At 51.4% G+C, this 27,040-nt stretch overlaps 1 protein-coding gene across 5 annotated transcripts in view; it reads right to left on the reverse strand.

Annotated features, from left to right (window-relative positions):
* ARHGEF10L (Rho guanine nucleotide exchange factor 10 like) overlaps nucleotides 1-27,040 on the reverse strand; it is a 162,728-nt gene that overhangs the window by 85,675 nt on the left and 50,013 nt on the right. For 4 of the 5 annotated variants that reach the window (XM_050931309.1, XM_050931313.1, XM_050931310.1 and 1 more), the window contains 5 exons: nucleotides 19,011-19,102; nucleotides 17,970-18,053; nucleotides 9,792-9,949; nucleotides 5,925-6,041; nucleotides 465-573 (listed from right to left, as the gene is read on the reverse strand). In XM_050931309.1, the coding sequence (XP_050787266.1) occupies nucleotides 465-573; nucleotides 5,925-6,041; nucleotides 9,792-9,949; nucleotides 17,970-18,053; nucleotides 19,011-19,102 (560 nt within the window). The remainder of the gene's footprint in view (nucleotides 1-464; nucleotides 574-5,924; nucleotides 6,042-9,791; nucleotides 9,950-17,969; nucleotides 18,054-19,010; nucleotides 19,103-27,040) is intronic. The other variant, XM_050931312.1, reaches the window with a different exon arrangement.

The following is a 27,040-nucleotide window of genomic DNA, read 5'->3' on the forward strand; positions in this document are numbered from 1 at the left end:
GAAGGGTGCTTTTAAGGTACAGCCTTACACTTGCATTTCCAGCTTGAGAGTCATGAAGGCTTTGATAGGTTTTAGAAAAGGGATTCTGGGATGAGTTATTAAAGGGTCCATAAAGGTTTGACATGTAAACTTCCTCCCGCTGTTGGAATCCCTGATACAACTGCCTTGCACTAGGCAAGGGGCAAAGTCTTCACAAGAACCTAAATCCCATCTTCAAAAGTTAGACGCTTAAGAGCCTAAGTCACTTCGGTGCTCTGAGCAATTCCACACTAGTGCCCAAGAGTGGGAGAGTGCAAAAAGGAGGCAAAAAGCATAAGTTAGAGGCAGGGAAAAAAAATGAAATTGCGATCATTCCATCATTCGTAGTAAATGCAAAGATTTCTGGTATTTTCAGTTTGTGATTTTTCTCCCTCTGTAAAATCAGTTATTTTGCACCTGACACCGACCGCCTCAGCACCAGTCACCTGGGGCTTCTTTCCGGTGCAAGAAGGTCACTTTGCGCATCACCGCGATCTTCGTCTTCTCCAAGCCGTCCTTTGTGCCGCTTCTGGCAGCTTTCATCAGCTGAGTCATCTGGGGAGAAGAGACGCAAAGAAGTGACCATCTCTGTCAATCCTCCAGCCCCAGCTGCTCCATCCCAGAGCAAGCAGCAGCCCACGCTCCCTGCCTCTTTGCTAGGAACGGTTCTACTTCCAAGACACAAGAGCAGCTCTTCCTCCCCACATTAAGCACACAGACACACACTTCATGGTGGGGCACGGACCCTCTTGGCCCTAAAGAAATGGCTTTGAAAGAATCTGAATAATTTCTTTCAATAGCAGCTTTAAAAAAAACAAAAAAACAGCCACACTTTATATTAAGGATCCCTTTGTAAAGGGTTAAATTATTCAGAGATGTTATTAGCGTGTTCCAGGCATGAGTAGTATGTGCTACAGCTGGCTTGCCGCACAGCACTAGAAAGTGTTCTGGATGGTTTATAAGCACTCTCTCAACCTAAGGTCTCTCTAGTAATCTGGAGCAACTGACAGGCATTTACTGAAGCATCTATTAACCCTTTAGAGATGAAACCTTAGTATAAAGTGTGATCTATAGACCTAGAGAGATTCCCATTGGCGATACCATCATAGGAGCCTGAGGAGCAGTTTCTTGCAGCAAGTTCTGCTTTTTTCCATCTCCGAAAAAGAGGAAATGCCACTTTTTTGGTTTAAACTTGTGAATTTAGTAACGGGGTGGGGATTGTCAGACGCGCGGCATTGGCTAACGCTGCTCCTGTCAAACGGGAGGGCAGAACTCCAGCCTAACCTCACTCCCACTGAACAGCCAATCAAACCCTTCACGGATGCTGCTGGACAGCCCCAGGGCCTGAAGTCCTATTTGCACCCAGGACAGGGCAGCAGCAATGCGAGGTTCCCCCACGCACCCTGCCAGTGTGCTCTGTGGCGGCACCACCTCCGGGGTAGAGAGAGCTCCGTCTCCAGGGCCCTGTCTGTCCTCGGCCTCTCTGCTGGGCCTACCAGCCGGGCTACTGGACTGAACCCCAAGAACCAACTCCACACGCGCCACCAAGCCACCAGCAGATGGTGGCATCTTCTAGGCCCTGCCCGCCTGGTCAGATGCAGACAGGATCACAGGCTCCCTTTCCCAATCTGCCAGTCAGGCACGCCAGCCTGCCCACCTCCTCTTCTGGCATTTCTGATTGGACTAGACAGCAGCAGCGCTCCGGGGTCTTTACCGCCTCTGCTCTGGGACCAGCCTCGGCCCAGCTCCGGCCACAGGGCTGCACGCGAGCGATCCTACTGACATGATGGCTTCCATTTAACGCCAATCCCTTCGGGAGCTCCCCCGCCCTTTGGCATGCGACCCTCACTTGGATCCGTCCGACACATTAAAAGGGCAGGTGTCCCACATGGAGGGAAGGTGGGAAGAGCAGGTTCATGGTGAACCAAGGCAGCAGCCCAGTGCACGTCCTCATAGGGGACCTGGCCACCATCTCCAGGGCACCATGTTCCCGCTGAGGATAGCTGGAGCATAGCACCCCCCTGCTATGCCTACTCCCCATTCCCTGCACAAGGGGCTGAAGGGAAGGCAGCCTGCTGGGAACCCCGCCAGCATGGGGCACATTGCCATCCACATGGGACAGAGAATTTGCCCTGTAGCAACCCATCAGATTCGGACCAGGGTTTGAGCGTTAGATATTCCGTGAACATTTAAAGCAGGAAGGGATTCTCAGGGTGGCCAAATGGAAGGGGGAAAGACTGCGCTAATCTGCTCAAGACCAACTTAGTTTCAAGCCAGAAGCACCACTAATAATTTTATGGGACATCGCCCCCCACACCATCTTCCCTGGTATTTGTGAACCACTGTATTTGTACATGCGGGAGCTTTGCACTTGTACCTGAAAATACAACAGCTGCACGTGCAAAGTGTCCGTTTGCAAACTGCAGGGGCCAGAGATCAGTGCAGCACCTGGAGGGCAGCCGCACACACTCTGCTGAGAGCAGGACACCTGTATCTGGCCCCGATGGTTCAGAAGATACTTTAGTCCATACCCACCAGTGGTGATGACTGCGAGCTGGTCAGAAAAATCTTGACAGATCCATTTTCCATCAGAGAACGCAGTTTCCTTAAAGTTAAAACCTTTCCCGAAATGTGTCAGTTCCACCAAAGCTTCATTTTGGGTAAAACCCTCAAAAAAGTTCCAACAATTAAAAACAAGGTTCCTTTTGGATATTTTTAGAAAAAATGGTTTGATTTTTCATTTTGAAAAAACTTTGACTTTAAAAAAAAGTTGTATTATAATATAAAATTTAAAAAGTTAATTAAAACAAAATTAACTGACCAAAAAAAATAAAATTGAAGTTTTCTTTCATGGAGTGTTTAGAAATTTCCAGGTTTTATTTGTAACTGGAATGAAGATAAACGTAAAAGTCCCTAAATCCTTCATGAAATGGATTTGCCAGCCTCCACACAGGTCTACCGCTGACCTCTTTCGGGTGAACCTTTGTAACCCCAACCCAGGTCCGGTGATTGCAACAAGGAGATGAAGTTCAGTCTCTTACCACCAATCTCAGGTGTTGCAGTATGACAGCATGGTACCAGCAGTGGGATTTGAACCCACACCTCTTGGCCCAGATCTGTGGCACACTACTGTTACAATATGGGGCCTTCAACCAGTTGCCGCGTTCGAAAATTTAACTAGTGCCCATTTTGTGCTGCAGCCCCAAATAATTTTGATGGAGGATGGCATTCAAATTCCACCTTCGGAAGGACGACTTATGGCAGGTTTTTAAGGGGCAGCTGTTTCAGGCCACAGAAAGGTTTCAAATTTCAGAGGTATCCCCTGTTGAGATGGATTAATGGGCAGAGGGCAGGCGAGGCGGACAAAGGTGCAGGTTAAATGCAAGACATCAGATTCTTATTGCTCTCATGTTTTAGGAAGCGTCGTAAGCCGCAGGATTGAGAGATGAAACCCAGAGCAAAGACAGGACAATCAAATGAGGGGCCAGCCAAATACACTTCCATTTTCAGTCTTGGGCAACGGATCAGATAACAACAGTCATTTCTGTACAGAGGTTCCACCTACAAATGGTTTATAAAGGGTTACTGGACGGGCTCTAAGTATGTTCGAGACATCAGCAGCATGTGCTAGGCATGGTTATAAGCATGTCACCAGCAGGTATTAGAGCGAACAGCCTCATGCCAACCTTTCACACATCCTCTATACCAGTCAAAAAATACAGGTGTTCAGAAACACCATATTCAGAGTGCTCTCAAAAACGCTAAATGTCCCTATCTTGCCTTCCCAAAACTTGCGTATTTCAGGGCTGCTGGAGGAGCTGGTATTAAGAAGTGGATTGCAGTAACTATTTGGGTGGCCAAACATTTTGAGAAAATGGAAATCTGCAATTCCTCCCTCGGACACAGACTGACTTAGTGAGCTCTCCGCTAGCGAACGAATAGAAAAAAACAAATCCCTGTTGAATAGAAATGTTTGGGAGAGGAGGAATGAGGATGCCTGGTCACACATGAAATCGTTGCATATTTTTTGCAGTTTAGTATATATTAGTTAACATAGCTTATGTTCACGTTTATCTATTTAGTCACTGACCTGATACCCTGCATGACCTACTCAGGCTCGGGTTTCTCGTTTGATTTTGTTCCAATTTTTTCCAGGTTTTAAAAAATAAATAACGAAGGCTGAATTGTGTTATTTACATGCTACTTCCATGTTGGGCCTGTATTTACATGTTTGGTTTCCTTCTGTGTTTATATTTTATATAAAAAAAAAGGTTTAAAAAAGAAAAAAAATGTTATAGATGGTTATAAGCAACCTATCGACCTACTGGGCTCTACAGCAATCAATTAACTGCTTATAAAGGAAACTTTAATAAGAAGTGTGACCAATATTTTGCACTTATAGACAACGGCTTCCATATAAAAATCACCAGCATTTGCCAGAGCTATCCAAGATACATGGTTTACTTCTTAAAAGGTACAGAACTACTGCTCTCAGATCACTGCGCGGGAACGGCTGGTGGCTTTTTAAATGGGAGCCGCTCTCCAGAAAGAGTGACCAGACAGCAAGGGTAAAAAATCGGGACACGAGCTGGGAGATAATAGGAGCCTATATAAGAAAAAGACCCAAAAATCGGGACTGTCCCTATAAAAATCAGGACATCTGGTCACCCTATCTCCAGTGTCTGCGAGCGTTTTACAAAGATCAACTTACTTGTGTGCCGTTCTGCTCTGAAAAGTGACTGTGCAAAACTGACACCTCCTTACAGCGCTTATCAGTCTCATCTGCCCACTTCAGCCACTCGGCGGCAGCGTTAACTCCAGCTATCTATCTCCTCCCGAGCAAGGAGCCGCACTGTGAAACACTGATCTGCGCAGTGGGATCGTATTAGTACCCAACAGCACCAGAGCACTGGAGTTAAGGAGGTCCTGGGGCAAGGTTAGGGCTCCCATTAACTCTGCAGCGAAGACAAGCCCTTAAATAAAGTTCTGCTGCTTTTTACTCCCCATAGTCGTGCAGGAGCCAATGCAGCTGGCAGAGGGGGATGCGGGATCCCAGGCCATCTGGTGCAAGCCGCCTTGTTAATTAACTTCCCATCAGTGACACCTGGGGCTGCACAGGGGTCACCAAGGGCAAAATTTGATCCGCAAAACCTTTTACGGGTCATGATGCATAAGGAAAGAGGTGCTCAGATCCAAAAGGGAGCTGGCGATAAAACCCTCCTCCGGCATCATATTACTTGGAAGCCAAGCTCATTTGAAAGAGAACAAACATGGAAATGCCATTTTCAGAGTCACGACCATGCTGTATGGAACCCCTGGGAGGCAGGGAAGGATTCTACCCGTTTTCCCAGAAAGGTTTCTTGATTTCCCGGAAACCAAGGCACAAAGGTGACATGGCTTGGCCACAGGCTATGGGTGTAGCTACACTTCAAGCTCGAGGGGACATATCCAGGCTAGCTCTGATGGAGCTAGCGTACCAAAGACAGAAGCGTAGCTGCCCCAGGGTGAGGCACTAGCTGCCCCGAGTACACGCCTAGAGTCTCAGATGGGATCGTAATCCGGGCCACCAGCCCCTACTGCCACTTGCATTGCCACGGCTACACTTCTCCATTCAGTCCTTTAGCTGGAGCGGAGCTAGCGCGGGTACGTCTCCTTGAGCTGGGGTTTGCACGTACCCAGGGAGTCACCAGGAACAGAACCGACTCCCAGTTCTCGCCCCTGGTCCACGCGCCTCTGCCCCTTTAAGAGCATGGTTGCAGACTTGAGTTCGGCAGGCCTGGTGTAAAAAGGAAGCAATCATGCGAAGCAAAGAGAGCAGATGGGAGACTGCGGTGCAGAGAGAGCATGCAACCCAGGAGGGATCGATAAGGGGGTTTAAAAAAAAAAGTCTGAAGGAGGGACAGTACCTTACAATCGTATTTCTGCTTCAGCTCCTGCATGTCTCTCCCCCCAACTCTTAAAGCCAGAATGTCCCTCTTTGTCCTGGCGTATCTCTCCTTTAGCCTATTCAGGTCTGGAGAAAGCTGCGCCCAAGCAATCAGGTAGGAGGAGAAGCAACAGGCGGCGGGAAGAGAGGCAGAGAAGAGAGATTCAGGTAAGCAGCCAAACACAGGAAGAGAAACAAGAGGACCAGTGATTCGTCTGGACTAGCTAGTCTGAATGAAGGTGGCGCTCATGTCCCCTCCATCCGAAGGAAGAGAGCACCTGCCATGACTCCCACAGCGGGTGGATAGCTTTGGGCTGTGGATAGCTCTTGTCCTGCTCCCTGGAAGGGAGGGAGGGGGGATTTAATTGCTTCAGGCCCCTCTCTCAGGAGAACAAGTGGTCTTTTGCTGAACGGTGGCCAAGGCTCTCCCCACCCCAAGGCCGTGTCTGCAATGGTGCACCAGTACCTACTGGAGCTCCTCTGGAGATGGGGAAGAGGGGCTGCAAAGGAGGGATGCTCCCCCCCAGGCACCAGGAAGACGGGCATTCCAGATTGTGGGTCCTGGGCCCCCCCTTTAGAGATCCAGCCAGGCAACAACCACTACGTTCAGTAATTTACCGAGCTCTCCACAGTCCCAATCCCATGTCAAGGCCCCTGATGCAGGAGTCCATCCCTGACTCTGAGACCAAGGAGAACTCGCTACGGGGGCGGGTGGAGGGGGAGGAGAAGGGGCAAGGGACAGTCTCACTGCACTAACACTGCATTAAGACAAGCTGCTCCGTAGCCCTGCCCAGCAAGTCATTCCACCCAGTGTGCATGTCCCCCGCAGACCGCACAGCAAAGTGGGACAGAGGCAAGCGTATGCAGGTGCCAGGGGGAGGAAGGAGGGGGCAGCACAGGCTCATGCAGCATGCAGGGCGCAAAGCAGGATCTCAGCCACCAGGAGGCGTTGCTTGGTGCTCACCATCCTGGTCAATCCCTCTTCCCTCCCAGGTGGGCATCCCACCCCCAGTCGCAGTGCCCAGTCAGAGGCACTCTGTGGAACAGTCCAAGTGCTGCAGCGTCTTATCTCCCAGCTGACCGGGAGCTCAAAGCACCGACAGGCAATAGGAACAGATGTAACCACTTTGTTGTGCATGTCTGCACCACGGGGGTATCTGCCCAGCACTGGCTGCACCCCATAGTCCTGCTCCAGTGCACACTGGGCTCAGTGTAAAACCCGGGAGGGATTCTCTGGGGGCACAGGCTCTTCTCTGCTTGCGCCACAGTCCCGGTTTGGATTCAGAACAGGACATCACAGAGGAAAATCCTCTACGGACAACACACCTATAGGCAGGGCTTCATTGGTGCTGGGGCTTACCAGGGCTGAGCCTCGGCGCCCCTGAGCCTGGCCATTCAGTTATGAAACTAAAAAAAAAGCCTTGAACCCCAGCACCCAATTGCTTGAGCTCCAGCACCTCTTCCCTTACCAATTAAGCACCAGCAATAGATCTGTGCGCCCTTTCGAGAAGGTGCCAGCCTACGGTAGGATTTCACGACTGACCGCTTCAAGAGGCAGCGTGCTAGTTCTGAATGACGGAGGGACGACCTGCCATGCAAGATAACGGGCCACTGAGGGTCCAGACACCCCCCGGGGAGAACAGAAGCTTTAACGCCCCCACTCCGCCCCCAAAACGAGCAGTTGAACTAACTGATTTATACTACAATAATACAGTATGCAATGTGTATCGAGGAAGGTCTTTTAAGGAAGCTGATAATGTTCTGAACTTGGCCATCATGAGATAAGAAGACAGAACACGGATCTGTCTCTATAAACACTGTGTTCGTAACCTGCATTACAATTTCAGGTACACCTCACCGCCAGGAGGGGTGCCACTCCTGCCAGGGTGTAACAGGAAACTGGTTCCAAGTAACAACCGTCACTCAGCAAGTGCTGTCCGTGAAACACTGGATCTTCCCCACAGCTCGGGGATACACTGGGAAACTGTTCAAAGGCAATAGGCAGCTTGTACTAGAAAAGGGGTTTTACCTAACGTAGACAGGTTTCTCGGTAACTATGTCATCTCTGAATTGGAGTCTTCTCTAGTCAATGGCTTCACTACAAAAGGGATATGGACAAACTGCAGAGACTCCAGCGGAGGCAATGAAAACGATCAGGGGACAGGGGCATATGACTTATGAGGGAACTGGGGTTATTTAGTCTGCAGAAGAGAAGAGTGAGGGGGGATTTGATAGCAGCCTTCAATGACCTGAGGGGGGGTTCTAAAGAGGATGGAGCTTGGCTGTTCTCAGTGGTGGCAGATGACAGAACAAGGAGCAATGGTCTCAAGTTGCAGTGGGGGAGGTCGAGGTTAGATATTAGGAAAAACACTAAATCACTAGGAGGGTGGTGAAGCACTGGAATGGGTTCCCTAGGGAGGTGGTAGAATCTCCATCCTTAGAGGTTTTTAAGGCCTGGCTTGACAAAGCCCTGGCTGGGATGATTTAGTTGGAATTGGTCCTGCTATGAGTAAGGAGTCAGACTAGATACTCCTGAGGTCTCTTCCAACCCTGATATTCTGTGATTCTAATAAACTCTTTGTTTCTTTGCACCCCACACAGGTCTCTGGTACACAAACCGGTTGGATGCGGAGGCCAAAGTCAGCTGATGTCAGGGGGGCTGGTTTCACACCTTTAACAGTGACGCACCAGAGGGGAAAGCCAGCACCTGGTGGTTAAGAACTCGGGGAGGACAGATTTGGGAAGACTCGGGACAGGAAGGGCTGCTGGTGTCACTCTTCAAAGGCTGGTGGATGCCAGAGTAAGACCTTCTGCTTGTGGGCCGGCTACTGGCATCAGGGCTCTGAACCAAAGCTGCACAGCACAAAAATCCTCAAAGCTACACAGCAGGGGTGAATGAACCCCTTACTGGCCTGGGTGGTCCCCAATGTGTCCCAGCTGGGATTCTTGCTGCCCCCATATTGATGAGCATTTGACTGCACCAGAACAGCCCTGCAGCCAGCTGTACATGGTTTGCATCATGAACCATTAGCTAGCTGCAGGGGTTCCACCCCAAAGAGGACACGATCTAGCATGCATGGCGGGGGGGACATTTCAATGTACCCCGATAGCCTGGAACAAAGCCTCAGCTCCTAGGAAACTGCAGGGCTTCAGGACATCTCTAAGCCACGAGTGGAATCCTGGTTCAAATGAGGCCACAAATGGCCTCCCTTGTACCACGCAATATCTGAGGCCAGCAGCTTCAATTTCTCTGGGCAAGATGTTAAATTAAAAAAAAATAAAAACTCATCCACCATCTCCTTGAACACCTGGTTATTATATTGGGACTTTTCCTCCATAGATCTCAAAGCACTTTACAAAGGAAGTCAGTGTCATTAGCCCCATTTTACAGATGGGGAAACTGAGGCACAGAAGGACAGGGACTAGCAGAGTTAGGCATAGAACCCACGTCTCCTGAGTCCCAATCCAGTGCTAGGCAACCGTCTCTGGAGGTCCACCTAAGTCCCTTTTCACTCTCCCAGGCAGTGGGGATTATCCGAGTGCACCCCATATCTCAGCTGAGTCAATTTTGAAACAGCTACATCCCTCCCGGTCTGCTGCTTACCCTCAAGCTATTGATACAGCAGTCCCTTAACCATGGATGGGCTATAAACATTTACAGCTGTGCATAAGCCTGACAAACCATTTAGCATTTACCATCCAGCACCCCCAACCAGTACAGCCCTGGATCATCGACGAGAGAAGTGGGTCAGAGGTTTTATTTTAAACTGGTGCGCCACCACCCCACACCAGCCATGGAGGCAGCACCAGTTGTATCAGTTCTCAGGGCACATCGTGTGCCGATTACCTTTGGCTGGAAGGACGCCTTGAGTTTGGCGGGTTCCACCTCAGGCTTGGCCTCTTCGCCAGAATCCTCGCTGTAGCTCTCAAACTCGCTGGAGCTCCAGCCTAGGTCCTCGGCTTCCCGATGTGCCCCATCCTCGTAAATCAGGTTTCTGTCTGCCCCTGTCGGGGCGGGGGAAAGAACAGAACATCATTGACAAAGGCCTAAGACATTGACTCTTCGACCCACAACGGGCCCAATTCATTCAGCAATATCCACAGCGTGCTTCTTGGCCTCCCACATCAACCATTTCAAGGTTTGACCCAGGCCCAGATATCTCGCTGCATTCACTTGCCTTGGAAGGCGTTGCTCCAGAACTAGGCAAAACTTCTGAATCTATGGCTACACGTGTCAGTAAGCCACACGAGGGTGAAAATGAGGAGGAGCGCCGCCTAAGGAAATTGGTGGAACTCCCCCTCACTTAGATCTCTTCAAACCAGGCAGGACAGTGGATGAGAAAAGGAACCATCTTGCAAGCAGCAAAGGGGCTGGGGCAGGCTGGAGAAGGACAAGGCGACTCAGCGATCTTTTCCCCCTCTCTGACCTCTGTTTCCAGGTGCTGTATTCAGGAAAGGCAGCTAGTGGGTCAGGCCAGGTCTCCTAACATTCACGCTCAGAGCAGCTATGCACCATGCCCAAAGGACAAGACTAAGATCTTGGCCAGCAGAGACTAGCAGTTCTGTCCAAGCAGAAGGCTCTCCCTCTGAGAACAGAGATGGTTGCATAGACAGACCAGCCACAAGTCACCACAAGGAACTTGAGAAAAGAGGGTGGAGCAGAGGGGCTTAGACCCATGGAAAGCAAGGTGAGAAGTCCTGAGAGTTCCAGGGGAACATGATGACCCATGAGGAGCAGCCGATTCCCCACCAAGCCAGCAATAACTGTGGAATTGCAAGACACAGCACACATCAGTATCAGCAGGTGGGTGGGTAGGTGGAGCGGTGCTGCCCAGCAGAGGGTGCTCCTGTGCCACAGCTGAAAGGCTTCATTCTCTTCCTGGAATTGGACAGACAGGTAGCTAATGCTGATGCATCCTAAGCTAGAGTCTGCAGACCCAAAGCAGGGAGGTCCTCCCGGGCCAGGCACAGTGAGAGGCGGCATTTCTCAAGGGAGATCAGGGAAGGTGGGAGAGAGGCACGTTATTATTGCCCATTTCTGTGACTATAGTGCCCGAAGGACCCAATCGGGGTGGGGACCCCGCCGTTCTCTACAAACGGTCCCTTCCCCAAAGAGATGAGGATCTAACTAGAGCAGGGCAAGGAAGAAGCATTAACCCCATTTTATAGATAGCGAGTGGAGGGCCTGAGAGATTAACTGATTTACCCAAGGTCACAGAGGAATCAGTGTCACAGCTGGGAGAGTCGCAAGCCCTGGGGAACACTGTTGGCCAAAACAGCTCCCCTAACCACAGTGTCCTTCTTCCCCCTCCCTATTTGTGTTTAAACCTTGTCTATTTACTACTTTCCTCCTCCTCCTCTAGCCTGGACCATGTGCTTTTCCATTTCCATTTCCCAAGCCACCATCCATTTCCTATTTCAGCAGATCCATTTTCCGCTCTTCAGCCCAGAGAAGAGATTTGGTAACACAGAAGAGGATTTGGGGCGGGATCTTGCACATTTCTGTCACGTCTCAAATAAAAACCCAGCCCGTGCGACACTGCAGGGCATGCGCCACGCAGCCCCTTGAAACAGACTGCAGAGCTGCCAGTACTATTTATTTCTTATGTGCATTGCAGTAGCTACCCTGAAGCCCCATCACAACCTCATCCTGCTTGGTGCTGTACCAACACAGAACCAAAGGGCAGGCCCTGCCCCAGCCAGCTGCTGCGTCAGCCACCCCAGAGTCAGGCCATAGCAAGGTGAGCCCGAATCCAAGTTAAAAGATCCATTCCCAGGTGTATTCGCTCCTTGGCAAGCAAGTCGCCCATATCCAACACCCGGCTTTCTTGTGGCCCTTACTGCCTCTGTTCAGCATCTCGTGCATTGTGGAACCACAGGAGTCTCACCTCTAGTTGCACAAGAGCCAGAGTAGCCAAGTAAAGAAATGAGCCAGCTTTCACCGGACTCAGATCTGCTTATTCCTTTACCATAGATGCAGGTCTCTGGTGAAGATCAGAGGTACACCTGCACTATCTCTGAGCTTGCTACGGCAGAAGATGGCCAGGCCCCTTGGTCTTCCATCCCAGCTGATTCCACCGAGCCTCAACTACCAGGAACTTTTGGAACCTTCGCCCCAAGTTACCATGGCACCGCAGGGCCCATTCCTCCTCCAAGCTCCCGTCAGCGCACGGCGGCCATATTTAAACACAGTCCTGCTCTTCTCAGTGGAGGCCCAACAAAGACACGCAGCTTTCATTGAGCTCTTGCCATTTTTATTTTAAAGACTGATCACCAGGCTGAAGGGCCAGGCCTGAGAGGCCAGCCACACCATTCTCAGCTCCCTGAGCTTGGCTGACCTCCTGACTCCAGTGAACTCAACAGCAACACATCCCATTGACTCCAACGGGGCCAGGATTTCAGCCCTTGTTTGGATTTCCTTGTCTCTGGTGGGCCCTTCCCAGCTGTTGGAACAGCGAGGAAGATCCCCACAGTCATAGATTCATTCACAGATTCTAGGACTGGAAGGGACTTGGAGAGGTCATCGAGTCCAGTCCCCTGCCCTCATCCCTCCATCGTTCCTAGACTCCAAGGCCAGACGAGACCATCGTCATCATCTAGTCTGACCGCCTGTATAACACAGGCCAGAGACCTCCCCCAACACCATTCCTAGGGCAGATCTTTTAGAAAAACATCCAATCTGGAGTTAAAAATCGTTAGCGATAGACCCACTATGACCCTGGTACGTTGTTCCAATGGTTAATTACTCACACCGTTAAAAATTTACACCTTATTCCCAGTCTGAATTCGTCTAGCTTCAGTTTCTAGCCATTGGATTAGGTTGGACCTTTCTCTGCTAGATTGAAGAGCCCGTTATTAAATATTTGGTTCCCCATGTAGGTGCTTACAGGCTGTGATCAAGTCACCCCTTAACCTGCTCTTCGTTGAACTAAACGAACTGAGCTCCTTGAGTCTCTCACTATCAGGCAGGTTTTCTAATCCTTCAATCATTCTCACGGCTCTTCTCTGACCCCTCTCCAATTTATCAACATCCATCTTGAGTTGTGGACACAAGAACTGGACACAGGATTCCAGCAGCGGTCGCACCAGTGCCAAATACAGACATAAAATAGCCTCTCTGCTCCTACTCAATAGTCCTCTTGACGCATCACAGGATTGTATTTGCCCTTTTGGCCATAACGTCACACTGGGAGCTCATGTTCAGCTGGTTATCCACCACACACCACCAAAATCTCTTCCAAAGTCACTGGATCCCAGGATAGAGTCCCCCACTCTGTAAGTATGGCCGACATCGTGTGTTTCTAGATGGACACATTTAAATGTATACTTGCAGAAGCAGGTGACCAAACTGGCAACCCATTGGCCTTGCCCCTCTGGGCCAGAGATGGAGACCAAGGCTAACATCAGACTAGAGACCTCTGATGCGTGCAATGCCCAGCACTATCCATAGGCTAAAATTTGGATGGGCTCCTGCTCTTTTGTCTAGTGGTAAAGCTCAGCTTCGGACAGCTGCATTTTTTCCACTGTCGGAACATCCACTCCTAAAGCTAGGGAGGGACCTGCGTTCCATACCCAGGCTGGCAGGAGGAGGAGATGCACTGGAAGGAATGCAGGCAGACAGGCATTTTAAACTGACAGCTAACACAGGATTCCAGTCATCAGGCTATTATTAAACAAAAAGATAAACAACTCGGTAGAAGAGGATTTGGTTTTGGGTAACCAGTGCAACTGGCCACGGAGGAGCAAAAAAAAAAAAGAAAAATCACACCATCGCTGCAGCCGTCACGGGACAATCGCGGAATTAACCTGCATTTCCACCTCCTGAGCTTTCCATCAAGGGGCAAAGGAAGTGTGGTTGGAGATGAAGGAGTGTTCATCATCATCACCATCACGTGTAGTACTGTACCAGCTAGACTGCACCTACATGACAGGCAGCAGCATGTCTCAGAGCCCCGGGCAACGGACTCAGACTCACAGGGCTCTGGTGCTAAAAATAGCATGTGGACATTCAGTCTGGGGCTGAGGCCTGGGCTCCGAAGCCTAGGGAAGGGGCGTGGGGTTCACAGCCTGAACTACCTACACAGCCATTTTTATCATCATTAGCGCAAGCCTGAGCCTGGGGACTCGGGCTTGGAGATTCCCTATTGTGGGCTGCTGCTTGCCACACAGACTTACCTGTAAGGTACAGGCTGTCCTTGGCCCCCCGAGCTTACAGTCCAAATAGAGACAAAAAGGGAGAGGGGTAAAGGAATTATTGCCCCCTTCCCCTTTTCACAGATGGGACACTGAGGCAGGGTAAGGGTCAGGATGCTCAAACAAACTTTGGCGCTTAAGTCTGTATTTCAGGCACCTAAACTCACTCAGCCCCTAAACTGTCAGGGTAAAAGTTCCCTCAGCCCCTGTGTCTCTCTCTGCTGCCTCCCTGTGGGTGTGCGGATGCCTGCTGACTCCCACCCCAGGGAAAACAGGCGTTCGCAGCCTAAGTGTGTCCAAGGCTCAGTCTAGTAGGCACCCTCTCAGCCCGTCAACCAGAGTGGGCCCATTCAAAACCTGGCAGGAGGAAGTGGAGCTTTTAGGGTCATTGCGAGAGGGAGAATGTCTCTGTCATCCAGTGGTTCGGGCATCCAGATGGGAGACCCCGGGGTCCTGTCCTCCTGCTCCAACCACTCCGTCATTATCTCTCCACAGTGGGCCTGCTTCAACAGGCGAGATGGGGGGAGCCCCCATCTGAATATCCCATAGCTCAGTGGTCAGAGCTGGGAAAGCCCTGTTCCAATCCTCTCCGCACTAATCACTTGGCTTAAAGCTGTAAGGCAGGTAGAACGCCCCCCCAAAATGGCATAAGGTGCCTAACTCTGAAGAGAGAGTTCCCGGCTTCAGAACTGCTAAGCAGAAATAGGCACCTCCCTACTGCCTGGACTTGGGAGCCTAGATCGCCCACCCCTCCGGTCGGCATCTCCCACTGACTAGCTCAGGCAGCTCCCTGCCGCGCATGAATTGCAGTCAAAGGTGCCCAGCTCTCCCCCTGCGTTGTACAGAAGTGTAGGCGTCTAACTCGGGCTTTGGGAATCACCGTGATTTTTCCAGGCACCTAAAATTATATGCCTGGTGATGCTCAGTGTCAAGGTCTAACTCCTTTGGAGCATTCAGCCCGAAGTGATTTGCCTATGGTCACACACAGACTGTGGAAGAGCCAGGAATTGCCCCAAATCTCCCAAGTCCTCGCCCACTGTTCTGGCCACTAGGCCATGCTTCAGATCTCAACCAGAGCTTACCCAGTACCGAAAGTGACGGCGGGGGACTGACTCCCCATTGCAATGCATCCAAGCTAGAGGCTGCCTGCAGCTCCAGATGGATATTCGAGATCCCCAAGTCAGTCTCATGAGCCCGAGATGTGATATACCTAAGATCATATCAATATTTTCATCCTCTGGACAGATGATCTAAACTCCCTCAGATTTCCACCACAGCTTCAATAACCACCATCCATCCACTACACTCTCTCTAGAGCACTCCCACGCCACCATCAACATGTTTGACAACATAAGCAGCTTCAACAATGGAACCCTACAGACAATTATATACAGAGAAACCCACGGATCAGCACACCTACCTCCACAGATCCAGTAACCATCCTAGACACACCAAGAAATCGGTTAGCTACAGTTAGGCCACCAAATATGCTCCAAGAGACCACAGAATATGCTCCCAGGAGAAAGTCCAGGACATACACCTTCACACAATTAAAAATCACCTTCACGAATAAGGACATCACCACAGAAGTAAACCACATTATGGAACAGTCCTCCCTTGGGAGAACTTGCTTCAATATGGAAATACCCCTCCAGGGACCATATCCTGAAAGCAATCTTTCCTGAATCCCCGCTTCTGGCCTTCAAACCACTCCCCAACCTCTCCAAGCTCATCTTCAGAAGCAAGCTCCCCACAGACCCAGGCCCACCAACTCAAAGCAGCACCAGACCCTCCAGAGGTAACATCCCCCACAGCACACTTTTCAAGATCCACAGGTCCCACACAATGTGTAGTGTACCTCGTCCAGTGTACTAAATGCTCCAACAACAACTATGTGGGTGAAACTAGACAATCACTACGCTCTCAAAGAAACTCACACAGGAAAAGCAGCAAAGAATCCTGTGGCACCTTATAGACTAACAGACGTTTTGGAGCATGAGCTTTTGTGGGTGAATACCCACTTCTTCAGATGCATCTGAAGAAGTGGGTATTCACCCACAAAAGCTCATGCTCCAAAACGTCTGTTAGTCTATAAGGTGCCACAGGATTCTTTGCTGCTTTTACAGATCCAGACTAACACAGCTACCCCTCTGATACTTCACACAGGAAAATGATAGACAAAAGACAAAAATCAGCCAGGGACAAACACTGTTCACAAAACGATCACTCTGTATCTGACCTCTCAGCCCTTGTCCTCAACGGAAACCTGCACAGTACCTTCCAAAGACGAGCCTGGGAGTTTAAATTCATAAACTTTGCTAGACACTAGAAATCAGGGACCAAATAGAGAACCTGGATTTATAGCTTATAACAACAATCTGTTCCCTCCCCCCAAGATTGGAGACATGTTAACCAGCCAGTTTACCTTGACATGTCCCTAGAAATATGTGCTAACTACTTATGCTAAACACTCGTCCCACCTTGTATTTCGCTGTGATGCTCGGAGTGCCTTTCCCAGACCTGAAGACGAGCTCTGGGTAAACTAGAAAGCTGGTCTCACCCACCAACAGAAGATAAAAGATATGACCTCACCTGCCTTATCTCCATAATAACCCGGCACCAACACGCCTACAACAACACAGCAAACAAAGAGGGAGGTGCCATCAACCGAAGGGCCTGGCTACCCTGGAGAGTTTGCAGCTGCATCACTATAAACTCTCTAATGTAGCCGCTCTAAGTCGATGGGAGGGCGCTCTCCTGTTGGCTTAACTACTCCAGCCCCTGCGAGCAGCAGTAGCTATGTCAGCAACAGAAGCTCTCAAACTGACAGCACGGTCCACACTCGCACATACGTCGGTGTAACTTCGCTCAGGGGGGTGGTTTATTCTCATCCCTGAGCAACAGAAGTTCTGCCGACATAAGCTGTAGGGTAGATATGGCCTACGAGGCCCTCACCTACTCACATAAGCATCTCCAAATAGCCTCTTCCTTGTGTCCTCTGGTCTTGAAGCCACTGCTCACTCCCATATCCCAGGCAGCAGGAGTTTGTTAATTCAGTGCAATGAAATGCAGAGTCCCCCTTTTCCCTTCCTGGTGCCCAGCCAGCCCTTTATGGCTCAGGCTGACTGTGAGTACAGACCCAGGGCTGCTGTGTTTTAAAGGCATGAAAAGCTCAATTGCTTTATCTCTCCCTCTACCCAGGAATCTCTTTGAAGTGGCACAGAACACATACCCTACCCCATTGCCAGCCACAAAGGGCCCACTCCTCTATAGTCAATCGGCAGCTCTAGAGGGGTGGACAGGAGACGGCAAGGCAGATATTCAGCATTGCTTCATTGGCATTAGTAAAGTTACACTAATTACCCCAACTGATGACCTGGCCCTTTGCTTCCAGAGAGATTCTGATTTAGCTCCAAGCAGGCTGAAAGGACTCGGGAGCACCAAGTAATCCACAGACCAACAGTGGCTTCTAAAAGGCCAGGGTACTCCTGAAGGAGGCAGGGAAGTGGCCCTGTTAGAGCAGAGGACTGGGAGTCAGGATTCCTGGGTTCTATTCCCAGCTCTGCCACAGAATCACCATGCCACCTTGGAGCAAGTCACGTCGCCTCAGTTTCCCCATTTGTAAAACGGAGCTCTTAGCACCTACCCATCCCCTCAACACTCACGTAAGAGCTCCAAGATCCTTGGATGGGAGGGGCTATGAGAGGAAGGACAGAGCTGACAGAGGCAGGGGAGGAAGACGACGACAAGACAGACAGGCAAGGACAGCCTGTGGGAGCGAAGGGCGTGAAAAGCATCTCTGCTCAGAGCAAAATTCTGGGTGGTTCCATACCGTACGGATCAGAGTCCAGATTTTCACATGGGACGTCATCATAGATCACATCTTCCTCCAGGGCCGGGAACTCAAACCGTTCACCTGGAACGAGAAGCGACACAGGGCAAGCTGTGGAGAGGAACCTGAATCCAGCAGAGAACTCGTCAAGAGCTTCAGCGACATCCCGCTTTGACTCCTGGCTGCCAAGTGGCAGCGTGAGCCGGTGGGTAGGGCACTAGATTGGGAGTCACCACACCTGGGCCCTATACCTGCCTCAACCACTGACCCGGCAGCCAAGTCACTTCACCTCTGGGACTGTTCTTCCCGCTTTGCCTATTTAGACGGTCAACTCTGGTCCAGGACTGTCACTCACTGGGTATCTGCACAGGGCCGACCACAAGAGACCTCTTGAGTGCAACCGGAACACAACAGATAGTGGGTCTTGTCTGGAACATCTGATGTTTCAGCACCAGCCTTCAATACGCTGCTCTCAGTGCATTTCGTGCACCAACGACAAATGCTAGATCCTGTCCCCTCTCTCTGAAGCCTCTGCAAGGAGAGCTCAAAAATCTGTAGCTGAGTTTTAGGACTCAATCCTGGCTCCTTTGTAAGGAGCAACAGGCCAGGGCTACAAAGTCTACATCTCAATGCAGAGTCAGTCAGGTGGCCTTCAGCTCTGGGGGCATGGCCCAGATGAGAGAAATTGCGGCCAGCTGTGAAATCCAGGTCTAGGCCCAAGTGCAGATCCTCAACCACCCCAAATTTGGATCAGTTCTTTGGATCAGACACTTCTCCAATTTCAACCCATCAAATTCTCAGCACCCTACATATGGCACGGTAACTGCTACACTGAAGTCTGGCCCCAGACATGCCCAGTGTTTCAACAGAGCCAGGATTTGGGATGGGGAAGCCGTGTTTTTCCATCTGTGTTGGGGAAGCAGGAATCCCAGCCTTTCCAGGGCACACAGAAGCTGATCAAACACCACATGAGACTCTTTGAAGGAATCCAGCGTCGTTTCCATCCATCCCATCCAGCTCAAAGAGGAGTCAGAACCTTACCTCGCCGGGTGCTCTTTCTTCTCCAGCTGCAGGTCCGAGTCCCGGTGTGGGAGCTGCCCACCACGTCCCCATTGCTGACCACCGTCAGGAACCTAGGGCGGGAAGAGCACTGTGAGTGGTCAGGCAGGCGCAACAGGCAGCCAGTGTACGGGGACGTTTGGGGGAAGTTGTGAGCTGTCGCTGGGCAAGTGCAGATCCACCAACCTGACCGGCAAGGGCCAGCTGTGAGCAAACGCAATGGCCACACCCGAATCGCTTGGCTGCCGACTGGGCTCCTCCATAGCTAAACTGCACCCAGAGAGGGTGACATCCACGGGCAAGCCACACTAAGACACAATGGGTCTTTGTCCCCCCTCTAGTGGCCGGTTCGTGTAAAAGGTTAGCGAGTGTCCTACCGCTTCCAGCTCCGAGAGTCGCCCCGTAAACGGCAGCAATAGAGGCTCGCGGCTTTTAGCTCTGAAGGTGCAAACCCCTAAGCAGGGCTGCTTACAAGTGCATTCACTTACAGATACCAGAGCTGACTCCCAGCACTGGCGCCGTCCAGTTACGCTGCAGGTCCCAGCATGCCACCCCTACACTGCCAACATGTCCTTCTCGCGTGCCCACTCGCCACTGTTCACTCCACTTGCCTCTCTCTCTTCCCGGTGTCTTTTCCCCCCTTGGCTGCTTTCAACCTATTTCCTCTACTCTCCTCCCCAACAGGGCATCCCTTCCCCATTCTCTGCATTGTGCTCACTACCTCCTGCCCTGGGTTACTCTCCCCATCATGAATCAGTCTTCTTCCTTTCCCGCCCCCACCCCAAGCTTGTTCACTCCTTGGGGCTGGAACCTACCTTCCGCCTTGATTCTTACCAGTACTGAGCTAGCACCTAAATGCCTTAACACCAGCACACTTGGCGCTGCAGACAGATAACTGAGGCAGTCCCAGCCCCAAAGAGCTTGCGATCTCTTCTGAAGATCCCTCTCCAGACACAAGCAAGATTCGCTGCTCAGCGCTGACATGGACTGCCCGCGTGACTGAGAGCAAATCACTTTCTTTCTGTGCCTCAGTTTCCCACCTGTAAAGTGGGGACAATACTTACTTTCTCTGCCACTAGACTGCAAGTTCTTAGTGGCAGGGACCAGCTCCCATTACGGCTGTACGGCCCGAGGCCCACAAGCGTTACAAACAGCACCCTCCCGATACCCAGCAGGGCTGGACAAACAGGTTTGGATAAAGAATTGCCATGAACCTTCAGCCAAAGCTTCAATCTAACCCTTGAGGTTGGAAGAGCTCCATTAGCTGTGCCCCTCCTCCATTATTTTTCGTGTGCAGGCGGCGGCACTGGAATCCCAGGTGCCAGATGGCAGAAGGGCCAAGAGAGACAGCAAAGAACCTCCCCCTTGCGAGATTTCCAGTCTAATTTACATCCTCTTGGAGAGTCACGTAAGCAGCCGAACTGGCGCCAGCACATCATCCCATCCCCTAAGCCCATCTGCCACCTGAAGCAGGCGACAGCAGGCTGTCCCAGGGATGACCACTCATTTGCCAGACAAACCTGGCCCATCATCTGGCATGGAAGGGGTTAAGAATTTTTCAAACTCAGTGCAAGAAGCCGGGGGGGCTTCCATCAGTATAAGAGGGGAGGTAGGTCTGTGTCCGAGGTTTGGGAAAGGAGAGGGAGGGCTGGAGTGTGCGTGGATGGGTGGAACAGGATGTCTGAGAGCAGCAAGGGAGATCAAAGCCACAGGGGCTGTTTCCCAGACAGCAGCTGATGGAGTGTCCTGGTGACCCCGCATCCCTCTCCCCGGGGGGCATCCTTGAAGGTTTCTGCCTCTCCCAGCCCTGCAAGAACATGACCTAACTGGGCAGACCCGGCCATGAACTCAGACCTGCGGGGGGTGGGGGTTAAAAAGTATCCACACACAAACACATTTGCTCCTTGTGCCCTCTCCCCACAGTATTATCTGAACAGCTATTGAAGCTGCATCTGGGGCCTCTAAATACTACATGGAGTGAACACACCCAGCCTCTCCCCTGCCCTACAGGGAAGCTGCGATCCAGGTTCAAATCCCCATCGTGGAACTAGGGAAATACGCAGAGTCGACATCCATCCCCTAACGTGCCTTCGCATCACAGAAGGTGGCTCGCCACAGTGCTCAGGGGAAGCGTCGCAAGCAGGAGGCATCCACACCTGGCTGATGAGCTAGCATGGACCAGCCCCATACGTGCTGGACCAACACACGAACATCTCAGCTTTAAACCAGGAGGGCGGTGGGCGGACAGGACTTGGAGCTCAGACTGGCGGCTCGGGCCTGGCTTTATTAAGTGAATAAAACGTCGGGGGAAGCATCCAAGTCACAAGGCCAGGTCTATGCCCTGGCCTGTAGTTGGGGCAGGGCAGGACCCACACAGATCCGCACAGGGAAGACCCACAGCCTCCTACATTGTCTAGTGGCACGAGCAATCCCACTGTCTCAACAGGGCTCCCTGCAGCGAATCCAGGCAAGCCAGACTCCTGCAGGAGGAGCCTTTCAGGGAGCAATGCTCTGAGTATTTACGGTGCCTTTCCCAAACCAGGTAACCATTCACTAGCCCCCTGGCATGCACAAGCCAAAAGCCCTTAGGGGAGTGCAGGGAAACGAAGGTTAAAGCTCAGTCTGTCCTGGTCAGGCCAGACCAAGCTGTAACGAGCCCAGCCCCAGGCTCTGGCTGTCTGACCTTAGTCAGTTTCCAGGTGAGAAGCCTCCCCCCGCACACGCACACAAACACACACCTCTCCCTATGTCTCCTAGCTGCCCAGAGAGCAAACCTGGACCTTCCCTCCACCCACCGGGTAGCCATGCAAAATATAGGGGAAACTGAGGCACACATCAGCTATCCTCCCCACCCTATAAAAATAGCACAGAAAATCTGCACTTCATCACCACCGACGGTCTGACCCAAATCTGGGAGGGTGTCTCCCTGCCGACTGGGACGGGCCTTGCATTCAGCCCTCCAGTCAGGCCTTGTCTCACTTGTCCCCCCTTTCCAATCTGTTGGCAAAACAGGCCTGTCAAGGAGGGCTCCGCTTTCCCCAGTTTTGGTGCCGGGCCCGCATGGGGGCCAAGAGTCCGCTGTTGGATGCCTGTCCCCTGAACATCAAAGGAGCACGTCCCTACCCAGCAATGGCAATACAGCTACCTGTACGGTCAGCATGGGACTGGCAGGGTATGCACCTTCCCAACAGACTCTGCTGCCTCCATCCATTCTCCCTGCAGGCAACCCAGCAAGCGGCACCTGCCTCCTCACGTACCTTCAGAGCAAAGCAAAGAGTCCTGCTCTCCTTGTGAAAAGCAGGGATACCGACACGGCCTACCACGCACGCCAGTCCAGAAATCAGACCCCTCTCTCCGGACCTGGCAGGAGACCCATCACCGCGGCTCCCGGTTCAATCCTCCCCTGGCATGATCCAGAGACCCTTCCCTTCAGCCACACACCCACCCTTCTCTGCACTGCAGTGTGCACTGGGCCAGGGACAGACGCTGGCTGTGCTGACTGAGCGAGATCCCGACGCAGCCAGCTGAGCAATATCGCTGTCTCTTCCCTTCAGCAGGCAGCATCTCCTCCACCCTCATTGCATCACTCCCGGCTGCCTGTAACTGCTTCTGGATCCAGGAGCAATAACGTCAAGCTGACATCTAGCACCACCGCCCCGCCTCTGAAACTTCCTCCGCTCACGGCTGCCTTCTAGATGGGCTGAGGAAAGCCCGTATTGGCAGGAAGAACTCATTAACCGGATCAGAGGCACTGCATGTCCATCAAGAGCTGTGTGAGAAACAGCGACAGACACCAGGAGCCTGACAAGGGAGGAAACAGCCTCAGATGGCTACATAGTGTTAATATTGATTTTAGAATAGACAGGGACTCTGGAGTCCTAGCTTCTACTCCCAGCTCTGCCACTGACCTGCTGAGTGGCCTTGGGCGAGTCCCTTCACCTACATGCCTCTGTTTCCCCTCTCCAGGTAGTGTCTGTGTTGGATACTTGAACAGTAAGCTCTTCAGTCCAGCAACTGTCTCTCATTACGCATCTGTGCCACACCCAGCACAACAGGGCAGTGAGCTCAGAGGGGTGGCTAGATGCTACCATAACAACAATAATTTTTTACGTGTGTTTAACAACGGTCTATATCTTTAAATCCTACAACAAGAACGAGGAGTACTTTCGTGGGCCCACAAAAGCTTATACTCAAATAAGCTTGTTCGTCTCTAAGGTGCCACAAATACTCCTTGTTCTTTTTGCAGATACAGACTAACACGGCTACCCCTCTGAAACCTTTAATCCTACAGAATCACAGCAGGCTTCCACCCTTCGACCAGACATATCAGTTCCTACTTGCTGAGGTCCCTTCACTCACTATCGAAATGCAGCCACCTCTGGGCTGTAGCACACAGCCACGCTATGCAACAATTTAGAACAAGGGGTGAAGAATAACTTCTCCAGCTGAATCTGCAAGGGAAACTTAGAGAACACAATGTACTGAAATGCCCTGGCCTTCCCACTCCAACCACCACAAATTGAACCAGCTAACCTACTTAACCTTTAAATGCAGCTACCTGCTGCTCCTTTGAGCTTATATAATATCAGTTTTGCTTTTAGAAAGGAGACATTTGGTCAAAGACATTAAATGAAGAAGAATCACAACAATAAAAAGCAAATCCAATATCATGATGTAGCGTATTAAAGCCCGTTCCCTCTGAATGCCATTAGGGGCTCAGGGTTAAACGGTTATCTGCCCACTGTAAGCGGAACCAGCCTGCTAACGTCTCTAACTCTCTCTTAGAAATCCCCTTTTAAATATTTCTGCTATTCATAAAGGAACTTATGACCTGCTGTGGATATAGCTTTGCAGACCACAACTGCCCTTGCATCCCTCAAACAGAATCCCAGCTCTGAGCACCCCGACACGCTGACAGTGCTCAGATCTGAAGCGAAACTCTTGCAATTCAGACCCAGTGCGACCAGGGACAGAACTAACACGCTGGGGTAAATAGTCCAGGAACACAGCCTCTGATCTAACTTGGGTCTGAGCCCATGAACCGCACCTATAGGCGCCTGCATAAGCTTCCTTCAGAATGCTCATATCTCCTCTAGCCTCCACCACCAAAACCTCCTGGCCCACCCCCCCATCCCCACAGGCACTGGGCCAGGATCGCAGTGTGAAAACACTCCAAATGCAGGTGTTTAATAGCAGGGAGAACTGCGAGGGAATGATGCCAGGAGAGACCTAGAGGTGGAGGGGAAGAGGTGTTGCTCAGGTGGCCCGTGGGGAGGCAAACACTAGAACCAAGCTGGCTTCTAACACCAGCAACCAGTCCAGGTTCTGCAGAGAAAAATTCACTGGGCTTCCCTGACCACCTTCACAGCGGCACGACCAGATGGGCAGGCAGATCACCCTGCCACAGGCCCCATGCTCTGGCTGCTGGGGACTTCCCCAGCTCTTGCAACCAGCCCCAGGCTGTCCGGTGACAGAACATCCCACCCCTGCGTCATTCTAGTAGCCAGAGTCAAGGCTTCCCTTGCTCCTGCCTGCATCTCGCCAGCCATACTAAACGGGGTTGTGTACACACAGGGCTGCCGTCGTGCCCAACTAAGGTCACCCACACTCCCACCTTTCAGGCTTCATCTAACAGCCTAACACCAGCCTTGCATGGATACACACCCGCATACACGTGACTCGGGTCATTCTCTGAGACCCGGCAATGCAGGGATCCCCATGCACGGAGGTTGCTGTAACATTGGAACATCAGTGCATGTCAGCGACTTGCATCCAGAACGTATGTGCGAGGGCACGCCGGCCCCGAGACCAGACAGCCGGAGATTTCAGTGCCTCTGGGCAGGTTTCACAGCCATCAAATTAGGGAATGTTTCTCTGGATCCCAGCTATCTCCTCCCAAGACCGTTTGGGGTGCCCAGATTGCAGGAGGAGAAATGCCTTCGCAATGCCTCTAGGAAACGTTTCACCTCGCGTCCATCAGAGGAGCTTAGCTGCTTTGCAGAATTTTAGTACAGGCTCGGAGCGGCTCTGGGAGGCATCAGGATTCTTATCCCCATTGAACAGATGGGAAGCTGCAGCAGTAAGGTTACAGGCCTGCCTCTCAGGGGTGCTCCCCTTCAACCAGAGCTGAGAGCTCAGCACTTTGGAAAATTCAGGCTTAAGTGACTGGCCCAGCATCACGCTAGGAACCAAACGCAGCATTAGCAGGAAGATGATGACAGGCATGCTGACTCCTTGGGCCTGAACTGCCCTGCCGTGCAAACACACAGGGCCTGTTTCACCACTGCCCTGCACCTTTCCCACTCGAGCAAAGCACGTGTGAAATGCTGCCGTTTCTGAGCCACAGGCCTTTCACTCTGGGGTAGAGGACAACGTGAAGTGCAGAGACATGGTAAATTGAGGCCAAAGGAAGAAAATACAGGCAGGCATGAAGTGCTCAGTGATTATTGCCTCAAGCATTCTCCCAGCCCTTCTGCTCCCCCTCCAATACTGAGAGCTCCCATTGGTTCTGAGCTACCTTTTCCCAGCTGCCAGCAACAAGTCCCCTGCCATTTTCTCAGCACTTCCTGCTTTTCGCTGCCATGGTATAGGCTCAAATGGTAAAACGGCCCCCTGTCCAGCTTTTCCCAGGATGATCCCTTGTTCAAGGTAGCTGCCCTGGGAAATCCGTCAGGACGCTCAGCGCGCACTGCCAGCTGGCCAGTTTTATGGGATCATCCCAGTTTTTTGTCCCTCAGAGGTGGTAGCCAGGGGCAGCTCCAGGCACCAGCGTGCCAAGCGCGTACCTGGGGCGGCAAGCCATGGAGGGGTGATCTGACTGCCGCTCTCACTGCGACCGTCAGGCTGCCTTCGGTGGCATGCCTGCGGGAGCTCCGCTGGTCCCACGGCTTCGGCGGTAATTCAGCGGCAGGTACACTGAAGGCGCGGGACTGGTGGATCTCCCGCAGGCATGCTGCCGAAAGCCACCTCCCTGCCGTGCTTGGGGTGGCAAAATACACAGAGCCACCCCTGGTGGCAACCCTGCCAATGAGGTGAGGAAGCTGGAACGGCGGCTGCCAGCAGCGCAGGAAGGAAGGACGGAACAACTGATGCTATTAAAACACCACAAACGAAGCCCTAGAGCGATCTGTGTTTAACTGACTTCAGCCTTGTGTGTCATGTTACTTACATGCCGATGACAAAGCAAATATAGACCTGGCTCTTAGCAATGGTGGAGGCCACGTCCAGGGAAATGGGTTCTGCTATACACACCCCTCAGCACAGGGTTGGTGGTACCCTTCCCTCTAGTAGCTGGTATACTCCAGGATAATAGCCTACAACTGCTAACCACTAAGCGACTTATTCCTTCAGCAGTAGAGGTCCGTGTTAGAGTGCTGAAGTTCCTAGGTTAGAAACCTACTCGGGGGTCTATTACACATGCTCTGAATTCTAGGCAAACATGATGCATGACAGAACAACGCATTAAAGGACTAAAATTTCACCAAAATGGTCTTTTATGGGTGAAAAAAATGGATTTTTCAGTAAACTGAATATTTTGTGAAAAGTATCTGCTTTCTATAGAAATTTTTAATTTTTCATTGAAAAAAAATCAAATGCCCAAAACAAGACACTTTTGGCCAAAAAATGAAATATTTCAAGCCTGAAACATCTCATGGAAGTTATAGTTCAGATGCCTCCTGCATTCATTCTCTACGGCTGGCCTTCCCAGCTGGACTTCATCTCCCATCATGCACCGGGCCATGGGACACTGCATCCTGCCACCATAAAGTGAGGCTGGTGCATCATGGGGCACGTAGTCCAAACAAAGAGGCAAGCCTCTGGAGGATAATAAAAGCATGACGCACCCACACTACAACTCTGATGAGGCAAGGTGGCAGGATTGCCAATCAAAATGTTTTGAATTTCAGCCAAAATAGTTGTTAGTTTTTTGCCCAAAACTCAAATTTTCCAGTGGGGGGGGGGGGAATCTTATCTTCCAACCAGCTCTACTAAAAGCATTTCCCAAATCATTT

The sequence above is a fragment of the Gopherus flavomarginatus genome, chromosome 21 (genome assembly GCF_025201925.1).
Source record: "Gopherus flavomarginatus isolate rGopFla2 chromosome 21, rGopFla2.mat.asm, whole genome shotgun sequence".
Classification (NCBI taxonomy): Eukaryota; Metazoa; Chordata; order Testudines; family Testudinidae; genus Gopherus; species Gopherus flavomarginatus.